We start from the raw sequence: 20,257 nt of genomic DNA, 5'->3' as shown, positions 1-20,257 counted from the left end.
CTGAGTTGTACAGCCCTGCAGCGAGCCCTTAAAGCTGCAGTGGCCTGAATTGTAAAAAATAGCCTGGTCACTAGCGGGGTGTAAGCCTACGGTCCTCAAGTGGTTTACACGTGATCATGGCTAGCAAATCAGAGACTTGCATATCAATCATGTGACCAAACTGATCGCATGCTTCTCCATGAGTTCTCCTAGACATGACAATTACTGGTTGCTGTACCACCTTTCAGCTGTCCATGTGAAAGAGCCCTAATACAGAACCTCAGGACACATACATTTGGTAGAGACACTTATCCACATCTTCTCTTCCTGTATTTCAGCAACCGCTTCTGTGACAGAAGTTCCCTTACCTGCAGAGGAGAAGCAGACAACTGTGACTTCTGAAGATCTGGAGGACTGGCTGGACAGTATGATTGCCTGATGATTTCCACCCTCAGTGTTCTGACTTCATTTGGGAATTAAATTCCCTTTATCTGCAATACATCTCTTTTACTTTTTGCATTCTGCATTTTATTTGATAGGTGGTTGATGTTAATATGCACTCTGAAGTTTTAACATTTCAAAATGATGCTCTAATTAATAATGCAGTATATGAGCATAACTTACTTGTGCATGTGTCTAAGGACTAGCTATATTCTGTACTCTGTGCAGATCTTATCAGCACTTTAATAAATACACAGATCTGCAGTGCAGACAAACAAGAAAGAAGGGGAGATGAGGAAGATGTTAGAAGCACACACAGCAGCTAGTTTACAATCAGAAATAAAGGAGCCGCCTTCTCTGTCTCCTCTTCACTTCCTGTCCCGTTCTGTGACAAGCAGAAGTTCAAACAGCAGAGGGCGCTTTACTGTTTGAACTTTGCTTTTTGACAGGACAGGACAGGAAGTGAAGAGGAGACCGAGAAGAAGGCCAGCTGGAGAAAGCGACAGCACGGATCTCGGGACTTGCGCCAGCGGGACAGGTGAGATTATTGCTGCATCGGTCGCCACTAAATTGAACGCCGATAACTACGCACTCCCAAGCCGCCCGCAATTGAGCAAAATTTTCTGTCTGGACAGATCGACTGAATCGATCGATTTCGGATGGAAATCGGTTGATCGGACAACATTTGTGTTAACTATTTCAAAGCAGATTCAATCACAGTGATCACATTTGCTGTACATCGACGGGAAATCGCTCTAGTGTATGGGCACCATTTGAGTACAGAAGGTGATGGTATAATATCAGTAAAATTACTGATATTCTACTATAGCAGATAATAGACTATCGCTAACATTTCCTATATTCTACTATCGCTATTTCACGCCCATTTTTACATGCTGCATTTTTAAATGCATGCACTGCAACAACATGAGACGTGTCAGGCAGTTTGCAGTCTACATTCTCGCTTTAGCCTACAAAGATGTGCGTTTTCCGCTTCAGCCAGTTTTGATGGCTGAAAAAAATTGAAATTGATATGTTTATAGCAGTTTAGAATAGAAGTGGAGCTTCACTTTAAGCATTAGTACACTGATGCTTAAAAGTGTACCTGATATGATTTAAATAGAAGAAATTATACTTACCTTAGGCTTTCTTCAGCCCCATGTACCCTGTGGACTCCCTTGCCGTCCTCCCAGGTGGCTCCGGACATCTTAAATATTCCCTGGTACAAAGGCTTCAGTCACGCCATTCGGGCTGCTCTGCACATGGGCCTGGCATGCCGGTCTGGCCACGCGCCCTTGTTATGCTCCCATCACCGGGAGCATTATTCTGCACCTGCCCAGGAGTAGAATGTTCCAGGTGACAGCTGGGTCATGCATGCGTAGTACAGCACAATGGTTTGTACCGGGGAAGATTAAGACGAACTGAGCCACACAGGAGGATGGTGAGTGAGCTCATGGAGTACATGGGGCTGGAGGAAGCTCCAGGTAAGTGTTCATTCTTTCGTTTAAATCATCTCAGGTTGTGTTTAATCACTTAAAATGGAGCCCTGGTCATCAAAGGATACGTTACATGATGAGATAGACATGGGTATGTGTAGTGCCAAGCGCACTAAATAGCTGTGTTCCTTTTTTTCTTTCTTTCTCTGCCTGAAAGAGTTAAATATTAGGTATGTAAGTGGCTGACTCAGTCCTGACTCAGTCAGGTAGTGACTACCATGTGGCCCTTACTGGTAAGAAATTCCAACTATAAAACACTTTCCTTGCAGAAAATGGCTTCTGAGAGCTGGAAAGGGATAAAAAGAGTCAATAGTTCATAGATTTTAGCTCTGGCATACTTCAATGAATGTGTCATTGAGCAAAAAAAAATTTCAACAGTTAAAACTTAAAAAGTAGATTTAAACATAAGATAAAACTGTGGACTATAAAAAGTCATTTTAAGTTAAGGAAGATAGATATACTCATTTATTTCATTAGTTTATTTTCGCTTCGGGTGTCCTTTAAAGCATACAGTATATTTGCATTATTGATTTTAGACCCAAGATATTGGCTTGCTACTTTAGTATATATAGTAAACTCTTGTCCTATACTGATAGTAGACTAGCTGTAGTGTGTGTTGATTTCTTCTCAGTATGCCTGCCTAGAAATGTTCCCTCTTTCTTCCCACTTATACACTGTCCCTTTACACTTATTGCCTCTCGGTTACAGAAAAATCCAGTAGGTGCTGATTTTCTACACAAATAAACATGATATGCCATTATTATTATTTTTTTCAAAATGGCTACAGCTCATACTGCAAGTATATTATATTATTGATTAGAGCACCATGTAAGTACACACTTGATGCATTGTGAAATGTTTTATGTGAAGCAATTCTGTCCAATATTATCCTTACTGCCAAAATATATGCTGATGGAAAGACATGTAGCTGTGTTTTGTGCTTCTCATTTGCCATGCATGGCACTGAACAATGGGGGCCACCTTCCAGGTCACATGAAGAATGTGTTGTCATCCCGTGTCTGGTGCGCACAGCAAGACAAACAGCTCAGCTGGTTTATCATTTATTTATTGCGATGGGCACTTTATTGTATTTGAAGAAAAATGCATAAAGTTAGCAGCTTCACTACAGCACTTACCAATGACCAGAAAGCAGTGCTTGAATTTGGCATAATATTTCCATTTAAGAGAATATAATTTAAGATACATTCCAGTTTCTTTAAATAACAGTAAACTGTCATTGAAAGAAAAACTAAATAGCAACTGAATGCAGTTTCTCATTTCATATAGTAAGACAAAGAACAGCACAACATTTGTGTATTTCATTAACCTAATATAATAACATGAAAAAACAAAAAAAAAATCTTGCATAGCTACGTCTACAGACGGTTAAGGCACTTAATCAAGTTCAGGGTCGAAAAAGTGTCAACTATTTTTTCCCCAACTATCTTTTCATTCAACTGCCTGAAGCTGCTCCACAATCTGCAGCTAAGTGCTACCAATTGTGTCAGACTAGACTATCTCACATAGGTAAACTTGTATAGTTCACAGCTCTGGGCCACAGAGGTATCCAGCAGTTTACCTTCTATAAACTAAGGCCATGACTTTCAGACTTCGTATGTTTAGGCCTCGCAGCACAAACATTCTTGCAAACAATTGCAGCAAACTTCAATTAACTTGGCGTCTGTGACTAGCGTCTGATCATTATTTTGTGTTGTTTTAAATGACATCTTCGAAAACCTCAATGGCAAAGTAAAAAAAGAAAAAAAAATGAAAAGGGAGAAAAGAAAAAAAAACTGCATGCTTCTCCAGACACAATTGTTTCTAATTGCTGAGTGAGTCTGCAATATTGTATGGTTACAAACTTTTACAATAAACCTATATACGGTAGTTCAACCGCTGCTGTGGCAGAAAATGGCCGAGCAGTTGAGATAAATGGGACTTTTGTGCATTGAGTGTCAATTAGCCCTTTGTATCTGGGGCAACCAAATGTGGGGCATTTTTCAGAAGAGATCTCTGTTCTCGGTTCTATCACTGACAATAATCAAGATTTGCTGGGAAGCAGGTGCAGTCAGGCTGAATATCACCGGTTTATTTGTAAACTTTATCTATCGGTCCTCGTTTGGATGCTCCAAAAATGTTTACTGTCCTGGGCATGTGTTCAGTGACTTGAAAAATGCACTACGGCTAATTGAGCACGGTGGAGCACTGGTTTATTGATGCACTGTAGTGATATTCTCTGCTCTGTAAATGTCATATTTCACTTCACATTTAACTATAGACCTGTATGTTTAATACACATCCACAAGCAGGTTGTGGAATGGTTGAGCTGATGTGGCCTATGAGTAAATGTGTCCATTTGGGGTAAGTCTTTACTCCAGATGCAGTCTCCTTGCTGTTAATGCTGCTCTCAGAGTAATATACAACCATTATCCCAGTTGGTCTTCATATTGCTTGCGGAAACAGTCACCCGCTGGGAAGAAGTCCCAACATCTCTCCTGATACATCTTCCAGACGTAAGATTCCTGAAACAGAAAATTGAGTGATGATGTGGAAAATATTACATTTTTCCATTTATTTATGGTTTTGTAAGCTTCAGAAATCAAACCTCTGCTGTTGTGAAATTTTCCTGCTTGTCCCAAGAGAACATTGCAAAAATTAACCACCTCATCCCCCTGGAGGATATATATCAATCCTATTTCACGCTTTTATCGCATCACAGTTGGACTACTGCAACACCCTCTATGCAGGTCTTCCAAATAAGGATGTGCACTGCTTGTAGTTATTATAAAACATGCTGCTAAAGCTCTCTGCAATCAAACTTCACAACTGACACTGATTATTTGCTCACTTCACGATTTACCAATACAATGGAGACTCCTGTTCAGGATTTGCCCCCTAAAATTCAAATCCCTACAAAATTTAGGCCCTGCCTACCTAACAGGCTTTTTTTTTGCAACTGCACCGCACCTCCCACACAACCCCAGATCAACAGGATCTACAGGTGAAACATAAAAAATTAGAATATTGTGCAAAAGTTCATTTATTTCAGTTGGTAAAAGGTGAAACTAATATATGAAAAAAGAACCCTTTGCAAGTGTTTTGGATTAATTAGCTGATTAGAGTCTGACACTTCAAGCCTAGAACATTAAACGTTTTTATAATATTTGAATGGTCTGAGATTTTGCTTTTGGGGCTTTTATAAGCTGTCCTAATCATCAAATTATAATAAAGGTTTGAAATATCATGATTTGCATGGAATGAGTATTTCATATATAAGTTTCACATTTTAAGTGGACTTTAGCAGGATATTCTAATTTTTTAAGTTTCACCTGTATAAACTCTGCCACTTCTAGAATCCTCCTCAAAACTTTGGAATCAGAATCTTCTGTCATGGAGCGCCGATTTTTGTAACGCCCTACTCTACACTTAGGCAGTACAGCTCCAGCTCCATCCCTGGAGGTGTTTAATAAAAGGCCAACTATTTAGTCAGCTTTTTTTCTTTTTAACATTAGAACTTTTATTAAAGAACAATTTGTACATACAGAATATAGTAATAAACAAAGTCTTTGGTATCAATCATTATTAACAAATAAAGAGATAACGTGTAAGCTTTAAATTTAAAACTTTAACTTCAATGGAGTCCCAGAAGATCAATAATATATGGTAAGCTAAATCACAAGAAAAGGGTCATTTAACAGCCCATGAGAACAGAGGAAGAGTAGGCTAATTAGTTATACCATCAAGTTAAGTGGGTCATACTTAGTAAGATCTATCGGCCCAGGGTGACCATATCTTGTCAAACTGATCCTCGTCATCATTTAACCGATTCAGCACCGCAGTGTCGAAAACCTCATGCATCCGAGCAACGTTCACCTCCCATTCATTCGCCAAAAACTTTATTGCTACTTATCACAATTAATTGATCTATATCTTGTTTTTTCCGCCACTAATTAGGCTTTCTTTGGGTAGTACATTTTGCTAAGAATTATTTTTTTTCTAAATCCATTTTAACAGGAAACTTAAGAAAGAAATGAAAAAAATTAATTTAATTATTTCTCAGTTTTTGGCCAGTATAGTTTGAAATCAATATACGCTACTGTAATTAAAACTCATGTATTTTATTTGCCCATCTGTCCCGGTTATTATACCGTTTAAATGATGTCCCTATCACAATTTATGGTGCCGATATTTTATTTAGAAATAAAGGTGCATTTTTTTTTAATTTGCGTCCATCACTATTTATAAGCTTAACATTTAAAATAATATAATAACATACTCTCTTGACATGCATATTTAAAAAGTTCAGACCCTTGGGTAACTATTTATGTTGTGTTTGGTTTTTTTTTTATTGTATTTTTTTTATTATTGTTTTAATAAAAAATGTATGTGGGTAATTTTTGGTGTGGGAGGGAAACTGCTAATTTTAAATGTAAAATAATATAATTGTTTAATTAAAAATGTATGTGGGTGCAGTTTACTATTTGGCCACAAGATGGCCACAGTAAAAAAAAGTCCTGGATGCGAACGATCTCGCATCCAGGAACTAAAAAGAAGAGGAGAAGTTTCCTGGGGGCAGAAATACTGCGCTCTCTGAATAGAAAGCGTCGGTTTTTCTGCGGGGAAGTTAGATCGGTGAATGGGAATTATATTCCCATTCACTGATCGGGGGGCTAGCGGCGGGCGGCAGGAGCGCGCGCACCATGCGGCGGCAGCAGCAGTGCCTATCTGGACGAGGAAGCTCGTCCAGATAGGCCGAACTGGATAAAGAAGCCGTAATCTTTTCCATCCAATAATATTCATTAATTTTATGTGTTAATGCGGCTTTTGATAGGGTGGGGGATTTCCATTGTTTTGCTATGATGGCCTTAGCTGCGTTGCAAAAGTTTTAATTTATCTTTAACCAGATTTGTAAAGCACTTTTCTCCCATATGATTCAGATTGTGATGGTAGACTATGCTTTATAACAATGTACATAAATAGTAGGATCACATTGCAGATGAATATCCTGATGCTAGATTCAGCAACTAAAATGTCTTATATACAGTAAAAAAAAAAAAAAATATATAAAGAATGTTCTGTAAGCTAATTCATGATCATAAATCTGTAGCCTCAGATCTAAGGGAAAAATACCAACCCCAGCTACACTAGAAGCCAGTGTAGTACAGAACTGCCATGTACCTTCACCAGGACAAGAGCGTTTGTTAGAGCATAGGGAAGATGTGTCTCTGTCTCCTTGCTGTTACTATGGATGGTATTAAATAACAGAACAGTAGGAAGGACACGTTTACTAAAAAAATTTTCTACAGTACTTGACCATCTGACACATCAGTTTTCCTCTCTGCGCACTGTTTTAGTCAACTACAGTGTACGAGTTGAACCTATCCTGACAGCTGTTCACACGACCATGTGAGGAAATGCGTGCGCATGCATAGAACAAATTTTCTCATGCTGCATGAATGTGTTTACACTGAGGGAGTGTGTATGTGAGCGGGAGGAGAAGGGGCCTTGACGTTCAAGCTCTAGGACCCAGCTAACAGGACCAAGCAAGATGACATTACTTACTGTTTAGACTCATCGACTATGTAAGTCGCTGAACACAAACTGGGTGCATTGCAGAGGACAGGTGTGATTGGAAAACAGCAAACACTGCGGTAAGTGTCTACATAGATCTGTGAACCCTCCTAAATAATAGTCATTATATTTTTCATTGCTCGCTTTAACCACTTGACGACCGCGCACTCATAACGCGCGTCGGCAAAGTGGTAGCTGCAGGACCAGCGACGCACATCTGCGTCGCCGGCTGCAGGCTAATTAATCAGGAAACAGCCGCTCGCACGAGCGGCTGCTTCCTGTCAATTCACGGCGGGGGGGCTCCGTGAATAGCCTGCGGGCTGTCGATCGCAGCTCGCAGGCTAAATGTAAACACAAGCGGAAATAATCCGCTTTGTTTACATTTTTACAACGCTGCTAACAGTAGCAGTGTTGTACTAGATCAGCGATCCCCGGCCAATCAGCAGCCGGGGATCGCTGTCACATGACAGACAGGAGCCTGTTAGAGGCTGCACATGACAGGCAGGAGCCTGTTAGAGGCTGCACAGGACAGATCCGTTCCTGTGCAGCCTCCAATCTCCGGGGCAGGGAGGGAGGAGGAGGGAGAGGGGGAATCCTGCGGTGGAGGGGGCTTTGAGGTGCCCCCCCGCCAGCCACACGCAGGCAGGAGCGATCAGACCCCCCCAGCACATCATCCCCCTAGTGGGGAAAAAAGGGGGGCGATCTGGTCGCTCTGCCTGGTATTTGATCTGTGCTGGGGGCTGTAGAGCTCACCCAGCACAGATCTTAGAAATCAGTGCTGGTCCTTAAGGGGGGGGGGGGGGGTAAAGGCTGAGTCCTGAAGTGGTTAAGTAGCTTTAGACCTGGTACACACCTCCATTTTGATTGGCTAATTTTAACACCTCCATGTAGTGAGAACAAACAGATGTTGACTGTTATGAGCAAATTATGTAGGTATGCTCTCATACTACATGGAAGTAGTAAAATTGGTCAGTAATTGGCTAATCAGGATTTTTGGTGTGTAACAGGCTTTACTGAGCATGATTTACATACTGCTACAAAGAAACAAATAACAATACTTGTGCAGAACAACCATCTATTAATGAAATAGTGATTCTACCTGGTTAGTTTGCACTGATGGGTGTAAATCATCACCATTAAATGTCAGCTGCATATGTCCTTGCTATATGAACTACTGCATTGCAGAGGTAGGCCTGAGATGAGTCTGCATAAAAAACAAACAAAAAACCACTCCCCTCAAAGGGAACCTGAAGATGCCTAAAAAAATTTTTTTCACTTACCTGGGGCTTCTGCCAGCCCCCTACAGCTGTCCTGTGCCCGTGTAGTTCTGGAACGATCCTCCTGTCCATGGCTCGATTTTCTCTGTCGCCAATTTACAAATTAATGTCCACTCTGCCTGCGCGGCCCTGGCCGTGTGCATCCTCATTTGCTCTCCCATCGCCGGGAGCGCCCTGCACAGGCGCAGTATGAGAAAATCTCTACTACCCCAGAGCAGGACGCTCCCGGCAACAGGAGTGCAAACAAGGACAAGCGCGGCCAGGGCCGCCCACAGGCCGACCAGCGAAAGAGAAAGTGAGCCGTGGCAGGGGACCAGAGGATCATTCCAGGTATGCACAAGCACAGGACGGCTGCAGGGGGCTGGCAGAAGTTGCAGGTAAGTGAAACCCTTCGCTGGCTCTGTGCAGCTGCACTTGCAGGCCGTGCTTTACACCTGCACAGTGTTGCCGCACTCGAACACCGAAGCAAGCGTGGTGGCAAGCACCATATTCATCATTATTGTTTAAAGTTTTGAAAGGATTCCAGTGCAGGAACAAAGGGGTGTAAGAAGATCGGAAAGCCTGTGAACTATTCAGACTCCACTCAACTGAGGTATGTAACTTTTTCTTTTTTTATGCCTACCTACCCTTCAGTTTGCATATTTTCACCAGAAACTTTGTGTAGTCGCTCCTATCCCCACTTGTCTTGGTGCAGACATTTTCTGATGAAATATTTTAGTTAGCATGCAATTCCCATGCCTGACAGCCAGATATACTTTCATAAAAATTAATGGATTAACTACAGTAACTACATTTTCTATTTTCTTGTTTTTTTCTTTCTAACAATAAGACCACTTTTATATTGTAGATTTTTTTTTATTACATACTACATACTATGGCTGTTTGACTGCTGTGGTTGAGCCAAGGATCCCAAATCTGTTTAATAATGTACACCTTGTCCTCCACCCATGCAGCAAGTTTCTCATTTAGCCAGACAATTTTTAATTTATTTTGAACTTGCTCATATGGAAGAAAAGCAGTAAGCCAGTTCTTAGCAATGACCCATTTTGCTGCAGAGAAAATCTAAATTGTCAATGCCCTTTGTCTGTTTTTGAGTTTGCTCACTAGAAAGTTTAAAAGTGCTTCCCTTGGGTCTGTGTTAAGTAAGTAGAGAACATGCAAGTAACTAAGTTGATAAATCTCTGCCTAAAACTCAGGGTCTGTGTGGAATTGCCCCCATGAAAAGGCAGAATCCTATACTTAGTATTATTAACATCTGATACTCAGTTGTGACGGATTAAAAGTGTTATAATGCTTACATATATTTTTAAATTATACATGGAACAAAATAGTAGTTCCAGTATTTGGCTACTTTGCAGAGTTACACTAATGTTTATATTAAAATAAGGAAAACCAAGTCAGTGCCACGGACCAGTTAATAGAGTTATTGGTCAACCCATGCATTGTATAGACGTGTATAGACTGAACATGTCTATTTTGTTTTCATTATTCTATATAGCACCAACATATTATGTGGGGCTGTACAAAGTAAAAAACAAACATGGGGTACATAATAATACAAGACAATGGTATACACCAATATACAAGATACATAATTAGAGACAAAAATACAAAAACGATACAGAATACAGAATTGGTAACGGTGATAAAAGTAACACGATGAATAAAATGTGTAATGATTCTAATATTAACTTTAATGCTTGGAACTAGTAAAGTTCTTTCTTTTGGGAGGAGGGGGAAGCTCATTAATGTAACTGTAATTTGTGGCAACTTAATTTAATAGTCCTACAAGTTACCACTTTTAATCCAAGTCAGCAAAAGGCAGAAAGGATAATAAGCATATACAAGAAAAAAGCAGAGCTCTAGGATGAGCCATAAGGGAGCATCACTAGATCTAGGATATTTCCATTGTCTAAACTCTGGGAAACTCTGCAGAGGTTTGGGCACTGCCATAGGAGCCCATGGTAAAAACGGCAATTAGCAGGCAATTATGGCAGTTACAAAGAGCCACTATAGAAAAATAACAATGGGTGCAAGAGTTGCTCTACCCTAGTAGTGGCAGAGGAGTTCCACTACTATACTCTTACAGCAGGAGTTGTGTGATATTGAGTGGCTACCGTCGCTTGCTGGGGGCACTAGTGCACCAGAGTTTGTAGCTGAATGACTGGCTTTATTATTAAAGGGAACCTTAACTGAGAGGGATATGAATGTTTCCTTTCAAACAATACCAGTTGCCTGGCAGTCCTGCTGATCTCTTTGGCTGCGGTAGTGGCTGAATCACACACCTGAAACAAGCATGCAGCTAATCCAGTCTGACTTCAGTCAGAGCACCTGATCTGCATGCTTGTGGTGTTCAGGAGAGTCAGGCAACTGGTATTATTTTAAAAGAAAAAAATCCATATCCTTCTGAGTTTAGGTTTCCTTTGCCAGGCTGCTGCAGGGGATTGAGCTGCTCTATAGCCGCTCACTGGGAGTAGTAGTGCACTGGAGTGTGGCTACATTTAAAGCCAAACTTAAGTATTGAATCTTGTGTTTCGCGGTCCATAGTAGGTCCCAGGCCTAAGAGTGTGAATATTCAATTTCCTGTCACCTGGCTGGGAAATGTGGTTGTCAGTGGCTGTACACTCAGGGAAACTCTGCACATAAGGGGGCTCTTCTAGAGATTTTCTATGAACCACTAGCTGTATAAAAACTACATGAGACATACAGAGATCTTTCAGCTACACAACGCCACCTACAAGGCAAAAAGCACAGAATAGCTAGCCAGAGAAATTAGAGCGGCAAGGAGTTTCCAGAGTGTTGCAGTTCTGTTACATTTTTTTTGTCTGATGTGTTGTGTTATGATATAAGGACTACCACTGGGATAGTCATCTCTTGGCACAAGATCTTTGAATGAACTGTTTGAATGTTTAGTTATTGTAAGGCATCACATTTTATTGCCATGACTGTTGCCAAAAGCAACTGCAGACACACAAATTATTGTGCACTTTTTATCCGCCAGAAGTTCTGAAGACTCAATCTAAACAAACTCTTATGAAAAGCCATAAGCATAAGTGGGTTAGTATTTTAACGGCAGGTGGTCTGCTTTTTTCCCTGAGAATTTATCAAGTTGACTTCCCTGGGGTCTGGTTTGCTTCTCACAAATGTGAACTAGAATGTCAGCCTATGAATCATTTATTGCATTTTGTTGAAGCTAAATTACTAAAAGGAACTCTCTGACTTGAACACTCAGATTCACCAACTCGGCTAGTGGCAACATTCAGTTTTCTTACATAGTTTGTAGTCTTTAAAAAGCATCCATGGGCAGCTAAATACATGCATGAGCCTTGTACAGCGTATCCCAAACTTGTTTTCTATTCAAATCAATAGTGCATGTTTTGTAGATAACCACACGGCAGAAATGCCAATCAGCCCTCCTGTGTCTATGTGAGGTTTCTTGCCAAGCATGCTGTGTTGGTAGGACTAAGGGCTGGTACCCACTATGGCACTCCGCAGAACCGCAAAGTGCCTGCGATTTGCATAATCGCAGAAGTGCCATGATTTCCTGGAGCAATCACGATTTGGCTACTGTAGCTGCTATCCCTCCAGGTATTGCTACCAAACTCAATCAATCAAAGTCTCTCATATATATGGATAAGCGCTCAATGCTTGCTTGCAAGTCAAATATAGATGCAGATAAAATAAGCCCCCCCCTTCGGGGAAAGACTCACCAGAGGTTGCGGCCTTCAGGGCCTGTTATCGCTTTCGGGGTATTGGCCACCCTGCAGCCTCTCTGGCAATAGGCGCTATGTGGAGCCTATTTTTTGCTCAAATACACCAGGAGCAGCAGCCCGTGGATTGCCAGTGAGACCTGGAGCAGTAACCTGTGGATTGCCGGAGAGGCTGCGGGGTGGTCAATACCCCGAAAGCGATAACGGGCCCTGAAGGCCGCAACCTCTGGTGAGTCTTTCTTCGAAGGGGGGCTTATTTTATCTGCATCTATATTTGACTTGCAAGCAAGCATTGAGCGCTTATCCATATACATGAGAGACTTTGATTGATTGATGGTGCACGCATCTGGGAAGAGCGCTCCCACCATTACAACACTTCGTCTATATTAGACTGATTAGTGGTCGCTTGCCTGCCTATATTGGACTTGTTTAACTGTGTATGAGCACAGTGTCGGGATGCTTTGTTGTGTTTTGATTGCTACCAAACTGCTGTATACAGCTAGTGGGACCACCCCCATCAGGATCCACTAGCAAAGCATAAGTGCTGCCAAAGTGCACCTAGTGGGTCCCAGCCCTCAGGAACATTTGGGAAACAATGCCAAAATATAATACATTACAATATATACATTTAGAGCCAGATTTCCTAAACTGAGGAGTCTACCCCAGTGTGAGTAAGCAGACAAGGGTCTCCCGTATAGGCAGCCCCCTTAGCATAGGTAACCGGGGGGGGGGGGGGCAGTAAACGTAGCCATATGTACACCTCCCTTCTCAAATGCAAAGTAGAGATGCAGCACTATAATCATAGAGATGAGAATGCCTGGAGAAGAAATATTGTTGGGAGTCTAGAGCGCAGTAACTACTCTATGCTCTGAGGACCCCAATATCGCCCCGCACAACTGCCCCGTGTCTACAGGGCAATCTCCATGCCACTGGACACATAGCCACCACAACTGTAACCTCTCATAGTTTCCTGCACACAGAGAGTTATGTCTAGCTGCATGAACAGCTGTACCCAACTCCACTGAAATGAACAAGAACCAGTGCATGTCTACCACTATAAAAATACAGAGCGACAGCCAATGTAGTTTGTTGCCTAATGACGTCTTTGCTATATGTTGTGCAAGCAAGTGGGATAAAAAAAAAAAGTCACAATATCTGTACATTCTGCAAAATAATTATTTTACGTTTCAACACTTTTGCCAGTGACAATTCATGTTCTGCTGTGTTGTCAACTAAACATGGACCAGAGAAAGCAAGTTGTCTAAGGAGATGAGAAAGAATATTTTTTACAAGCATGTTAGCAAAGCTATAAAACCAGCTTGATGTCCCTGTGATAACTATTAATAAAAAAAGTTTGAGGTCCATGGGAATGAAGCCAACCTCTCTGGAGATGGCTGCAAGAAGAAAATCAACCCCAGAATGAGCAGAAACATAGTGAGAACGTTAAAGACAAGAACAACTTTCAGAGATATACAAGTTAAACTTCAAGGTCAAGGCCCATCAGTGTTTGATGGCATCATCTGTCACTTTCTGAGTGACATTGGGCTCAATGGAAAGAGACCCAGGAGGATTCTACTAAAAGAAACACCAAAACAGCCGGACTAAATTTTACTGAAATGAATATTGACAAGCAACAGGGGTCTTATAAAATGACTTGGCAGAAAAAGCTCCAGTTTGGTCTACAGATGAAAAATTGAACTTTTAAAGAAAAGAACACTGTATCTACTGTGAAACATGGAGGAGGTTTGACTATGTTTTGGAACTTTACTGCTGCATCTGGGGGTGGGGGAAATTAACCCGAGTCTGTGCAGGAAATAATGAAATTTCATGATTATGAAGACTTTCTGAAACTAAATTGGCACGGGCTCTCCCAGGGCACTGAATTTATTATTTTTTTTATCAACATTTACCACACTTATGGAAAATGGTATGGGGAAGGAAAGGAAAAGCTCATTATTCAAAGCATACCAAACCATTTGCAAAACTTGGTGGAGTAATTGTTATGGTATAAGTGACTGCTTGTGAAACTGGGTCTCTAGTAGAGATAGTCAATGAGAAGGAAACCATTTGCATGAGAATTGTATGCAGCTTGGAATTGGGCCAATAAAAAAAGACAGGCAGTGCTTTTGATTGGCTCAATCAGTATGACAATTTGCATGCAAGTCAGATTTATTAGCATCGCTAGACTGCTGCTTTTGCCATCATTAACCTCTTGAGGACCACAGTGTTAAAACACCAGGACATTATTTTCTTAAATAAGCCACTGCAGCTATAAGGCCAAGCTGCAGGGCCGCGCAACACAGCACACAAGTGACCCCCCCTCTCCTTTTCTCCCCACCAACAGAGCTCTCTGTTGGTGGGGTCTGATCGCTTTATTTTTTAACAAATATAACTATTTATTTCTTTTTCCCCCCCTCCCTACCTCCCCGCAGCAAGCCAATCATGGCGATCGGCTGTCATAGGCTTCTGCCTATGAGAGCCGATCGCTCTTTAGTGTCCCAGGGGGACAGCACTGCTGCAGAATCTGTACACTACGCTCCGCCTACCAAGCAGGAAACAGGAAGCGATTTTTAAATCCCTAGGGTTGCTACGTGGTAGGTAACGGTTGGTATTTTCCACTACCGTGATTCCATTTTTTTTCAAAGCTCAACTGCTTTCTGGAGAGTGATTTTGCAATGAAAATGCATTGCGTATGTAAAATCGCTATTGTTTAACTAAATGAATGAAAAATCGCAATCTTTGGCGTTCTTGTGCTTAGCAATTGCTAGTGAAAAAGGGCCCTTACTGGCTCGGTTTTATGATTGTTGATCTTACTGATAAGCTTTGTACTCTTACATTTGGTACTTTTTGAGTTTGGTTACAGTAAACTTCTTTAATAACAAAAACAAGAAGCATCTATAGACAACTATTATCTAGGCCTGGCAAGACATCACTAGGGAGGAAAAACAGCATTTGGAGATATCTCTGGGTTTGCATACTTTATGTAGTCATTTACTGCTAAGATGTTTCAACCAGGGGCGTAACTAGAAATCACGGGGCCTTGGATGGGGCCGCCAACCCCACCCTGCACGCATACAGAAAACTGACAGATGAATGTGCTTCCAGCATCAGCTTATTACACTCACTCTGTCCATTTTTGATGGAACAGAACTGCTCTGCAGCCTTCTCCAGGATCACTATAATACACAGCCCTTGGGGAGGGGTAGAGAGGTTGGGGGCTGGGCGTACTACAAAAAAGCCTGCTGCACACTGAATAGGGACTGTCTACCAAACTTTGTATGATTCCTTATCAGTATCTAAGCAGTTGCAGTCATTTGAACAATTGTGCAGAGAGCAGAAAGTTTTTTCTCTCTATGCCTTTAGTTGTCAGTCTCTCAATACAGGGCCCCCCTTTGGCTTCTAGGCCACCCTGTGGCTGCATGCCTTGTAGGGTCTATTGTTCCGCCCCTGGTTTCAACAAAGTATTGGAAATGTAAAACAGTTGGCTTTGTTCAAATAACTTTTTCTCCTAGGAGATCTTTTCATCTTCTCTTTAACCTCTTAAGGACCACGGACTTAAACCCCCTAAAGACTAGGCCATTTTTTTATAAATTATGCCACTGCAGCTTTAAAGTAGATCTGAGATAAAAGTTTACTCATTGCATAATTGTGTTCCTTTCATATAGTTTATAGGGCATTCCTCAAGCCAAATACTTTGTTTTTGTTTTAATACTCTAATTCCCTATAAACTAAACAAGCCTCGCCCACAGCTTTTCAGAGTGCCTTGGCATTTTCAGACCGTAGCAAGGTCTTACAGGAGCTCAGTCTGGGCAGGAGGAGGGGGAGGTGTTACTAGCCATTTATTTCAGAGGCAGAGGGGAGGAGGGAGGAGGAGAGGGGACTGAATTTACACAAAGGCAAGCTGATAGCATCTCCAGCCCTTAGCCTGTGACAATGTGACAAACAGAACATGGCTGCCCTCATTGCATCACAGGAATAAATAATCAAACTTTTGCAGCTAGATATGCTGTATAAACTATCTAAACTTTAGATATATAGACAAGTTACTTGTTATAGTTAGTTTTTCATCTCGGATCCGCTTTAAGGGCTCGCTGCAGGGCCGCACAACTCAGCACACAGGTGACTCCTCCCCCCTTTTCTTTTCTGCCCACCAACAGAGATCTCTGTTGGTGGGAAAGGATTGGTGGGCAAGGAGCGCTCCCAGGATTTTTTTCAGTAAATATTTATTTCATTATTTTTGTAATAAAAATGCCTATTTATTTATATATATTTTTTTATAATCCCTGTCCTCCCTTCCCCCACCAGCCGATCACTGCTGAGCCTCTAGAGGGGACAGCCATGTCACACGGCTGTCCTGAGTACAATGCTGCCTTTGATCGCAGCGCTGTACTGTGTTAACAGACGGCAGTTTTGCTGTCTAACAGTCTCCGAGCGGCGATTGCCGCTGGGAGACTGAAGGCGGAGATGCATCGGCGAGCACAATCTCCTGCAAACCATGCGCCAGGGACTTTACGCCGATTGTTGTTAGGAAGTCCTGGGGCTGGCGCCGCGTGCACGCCCATCGGCTTTACGCAGTCGCCTAGTGGCTAAATTCACTTTTCAGGAATTTGCAAGTGGAAAAGAACTATCAAAATTATTTTAGAATGTTTTGCTTGCTGGTGGCTTAAAAAGTATTTTATTAATAAAATAAAAAAAAAATAATAGATAATAGAGAAAACTCAGGAAAAAAGTTAATTGAATAGAGGCAACTGACCACTACGTTGTGTCCAATTATATTTTTGTTTTGGTGGGGAAGGGGGACATTTGGCTGTAATTCCTAAATGGCCCATACAATATTTGCGTTAGGATCTTTGAATTAAAGGTGAACATCTGTATTTCAGTTACACTGCGGTGGTATACAGAGCCAACATTGTGAAAACTGTGTCACTGTCCAAATGTTTTTGGACCTAACTATATACTGCAGGAAGGGGTGACACATACTAGAGAATATAGCTGTGAATGGAGTTCCTGTTGAAAAGAGAACATGATTTCTGCTTGCTAACTAAGGATTGAATTACATTTAAAAAAAAAATAGATTGTTTCAGTTGTAGGAATTGAAGACGGTTGGAAATGCAGGATAGTGTGCGAGCCAAAAACTTCAGCTAAACGTCAGCTAATGTGTCACTCGAAGGGAACTTAGACATTCTCTTATACTGGTATCTAAATGTTCATATTGGATATTTCTAGGCATAATATCAGGTTGCCAATGCTTGTTAATGTTATAGCTTGTTAGGAACAGTATTAATGGGCTGTTTGCTGGTGTGCAGCTGTTGTGGGCACAAAGCCGTATATGGTGTTTACTGAAGTGGTAATATAGTATTGGTCTTTGCCAAGTTGAGAGCACTAATTATTGTTCTGCTTTGTGTGTTAATTTACAAAATTTACTCTAGTTGTTGCTCAATTAGTGTGTTTTGCTATAATTTTATTTATGCTTACTGGGGGAAAATATTTGGAAAACTATTGCTTTCGCTTTGCTGTTTATAGGCTAGGGATGCTAAATGCTGCATTCTACAGCTTTACATTAAAGAGGGAGCCGATTATATCTAAAGGACATTGCAGGCTTTTTATTGTGGCAAAAGTTAAATGTCAAAACTCTGACCATTGGGGTGTGTCCGTTCCTCTCCCATCCCCCAGCTCAGTCATACTAGTTTAATGATGAAATAAGGTATTTGGTGCTGGCTTTATATTAAAGGGACCCAGAGCAGACGCTGTACTTATGTACATAAGCATACCCACGGCTATTTGTTAAAGAGAAGACACTCACCGGACCCTTATGTAAGAGCTCTTGCTCCCGGGCTGGCCGCTATAAATGACATTGTAATTGGCGACTCTGACATAAAATCATCCTGTTACCCAGAATAGGAAGCCTGCGGGTCCCCTCTGCACATGCACAGGCTTCCTAGCTCCCCCCCCCCCCTTCCTCTGCCACGTGTTCTATTGCGGTTCATGTGTGAAGGGGGGAAGAAACCAGAAAGCTTGAACATGCGCAGAGAGGACCTGCAGGATTCCTATTCCGGGTCACAGCGTGACTTTGTCAGAGTCGCCGATTACAATGTCATTTATATCGGCCGCCCCGGGAGCAGGAGCGCTTACATAAGGGGAGGGTGAGTGTCTACTCTTTGCCAAATAGCAGTGGGCATGCTTATATGCATCCCCACGGCAACTGTTCAGGGTCCCTTTAACCACTTGAGGACCCACCCTTTACCCCCCCTTAAGGACCAGCGCTGTTTGTTTGGATCTGTGCTGGGTGGGCTCTGCAGCCCCCAGCACAGATCCGCGGCCACACAGAGCGATCAGATCGCCCCCCTTTTTTTCCCCCTATGGGGATGATGTGCAGGGGGGGTCTGATCGCTCCTACCTGCAGGCATGTTGCGGGGGGGGGGCACCTCAAAGCCCCCCTCCGCGGCGACATTCTCCCCCCTCCCTCTCCTACCTGCTCCCCCGGGAGATCTGGGCTGCACAGGACGCTATCCGTCCTGTGCAGCCAGTGACAGGACGTCCCCTGTCACATGGCGGCGATCCCCGGCCGCTGATTGGCCGGGGATCGCCGATCTGCCTTACGGCGCTGCTGCGCAGCAGCGCCGTACAAATGTAAACAAAGCGGATTATTTCTGCTTGTGTTTACATTTAGCCTGCGAGCCGCCATCGGCGGCCCGCAGGCTATTCACGGAGCCCCCCGCCGTGAATTGATAGGAAGCAGCCGCTCGCACGAGCGGCTGCTTCCTGATTAATCAGCCTGCAGCTGGCGACGCAGTACTGCGTCGCTGGTCCTGCAGCTGCCACTTTGCCGACGCACGGTATAAGCGTGCGGTCGGCAAGTGGTTAATAGCAGACATCATTTGATCTGCTAAAAACCAGACCCAAACCACCAGACAATCTCCAGCAAAGCCGGTTATGGCATAACACTAGTGCTATGCTGCGCAAGAGTAATTTGGGGATCTGGTGATCGCCAAACCCCTAATTACATCCCCCTTCGAGTTGCTACAATTTATTCTTAAGGTTTTTAGGTCCACTTTCTAGAAAAAAGGCCCACTTGTCTCTTGATGCTACCTCTCTTGAGGATGTCTTGAGACTGTCCCTTGAGATTCTAACTTATGAACTTTCTCTGCTCTGCTCAAAATGAAGAAAAACCGTTTAGTAGATGTTCCTCTTTACCTTAACCACTTGCCCTCTCCCGGAACGAGTATCTATGCCCCTGCAAACCCGTGTTGAGCTCATAAGGATGTAGATACTCGTCCCTCTCTGTTTAGTATCGGTATGTGCAGTAGTGCACAGATTGACTTTAGAAATATATGTTCCGATTCACCAATCTAAGGGTCTAAAGTGATAATGATCACTGTTGCAACAAACAAACAAACATTGATCATTGCATTGTAATGGAAGTGAACTGTCACTTCCTGCTGGCTGGAACGCAGTTGGAGCTGCTTGCTAACCAGAGGGGAGACTGTGTGGGGACATCTAGTGGCCACAAATAATATTACAAGTAACAAAATTAAAAAAAAATATTGTTTCTATACTTATAACAAATTTATTAACCCTTTCTACACCCTTTGCGCCCCATATAACACGTTTGTAAAATAAATAAGTAAATAACCAAAGTAATGGAAGTTAAAAACCAATATAAATTGTTACCTTAGGGACTTAGCTTTTTAAATATATATGGCATGAGGGTATATTCCTGTTATTTTTGCAAATAAGGGCTTGTTATATGCTAATGGAGAACAATGAGAAAACTAAAAACAAT

General features: G+C 42.2%; 2 protein-coding genes across 13 annotated transcripts in view; one reads left to right on the top strand and one right to left on the bottom strand.

The window, feature by feature from the left end:
• The window catches only part of AVEN (apoptosis and caspase activation inhibitor), a 447,633-nt gene extending 444,794 nt beyond the window's left edge, over positions 1 to 2,839 (top strand). The window contains exon 5 of the mRNA XM_068253944.1: positions 318 to 2,839. Within this exon, the coding sequence (XP_068110045.1) occupies positions 318 to 418 (101 nt within the window). The 3' untranslated portion in view covers positions 419 to 2,839. The remainder of the gene's footprint in view (positions 1 to 317) is intronic.
• Positions 2,840 to 2,966: 127 nt separating this feature from the next.
• RYR3 (ryanodine receptor 3) overlaps positions 2,967 to 20,257 on the bottom strand; it is a 1,134,733-nt gene continuing 1,117,442 nt past the window's right edge. For all 12 annotated transcript variants that reach the window (XM_068253938.1, XM_068253930.1, XM_068253931.1 and 9 more), the window contains one exon: positions 2,967 to 4,438. In XM_068253938.1, coding sequence (XP_068110039.1) covers positions 4,343 to 4,438 — 96 coding nt within the window. In that variant the 3' untranslated portion in view covers positions 2,967 to 4,342. The remainder of the gene's footprint in view (positions 4,439 to 20,257) is intronic.

Source organism: Hyperolius riggenbachi, chromosome 9, assembly GCF_040937935.1.
Source record: "Hyperolius riggenbachi isolate aHypRig1 chromosome 9, aHypRig1.pri, whole genome shotgun sequence".
Classification (NCBI taxonomy): Eukaryota; Metazoa; Chordata; class Amphibia; order Anura; family Hyperoliidae; genus Hyperolius; species Hyperolius riggenbachi.
Note: the sequence above shows the minus strand (reverse complement) of the source record. Positions and strands in the feature narration are given on the sequence as shown.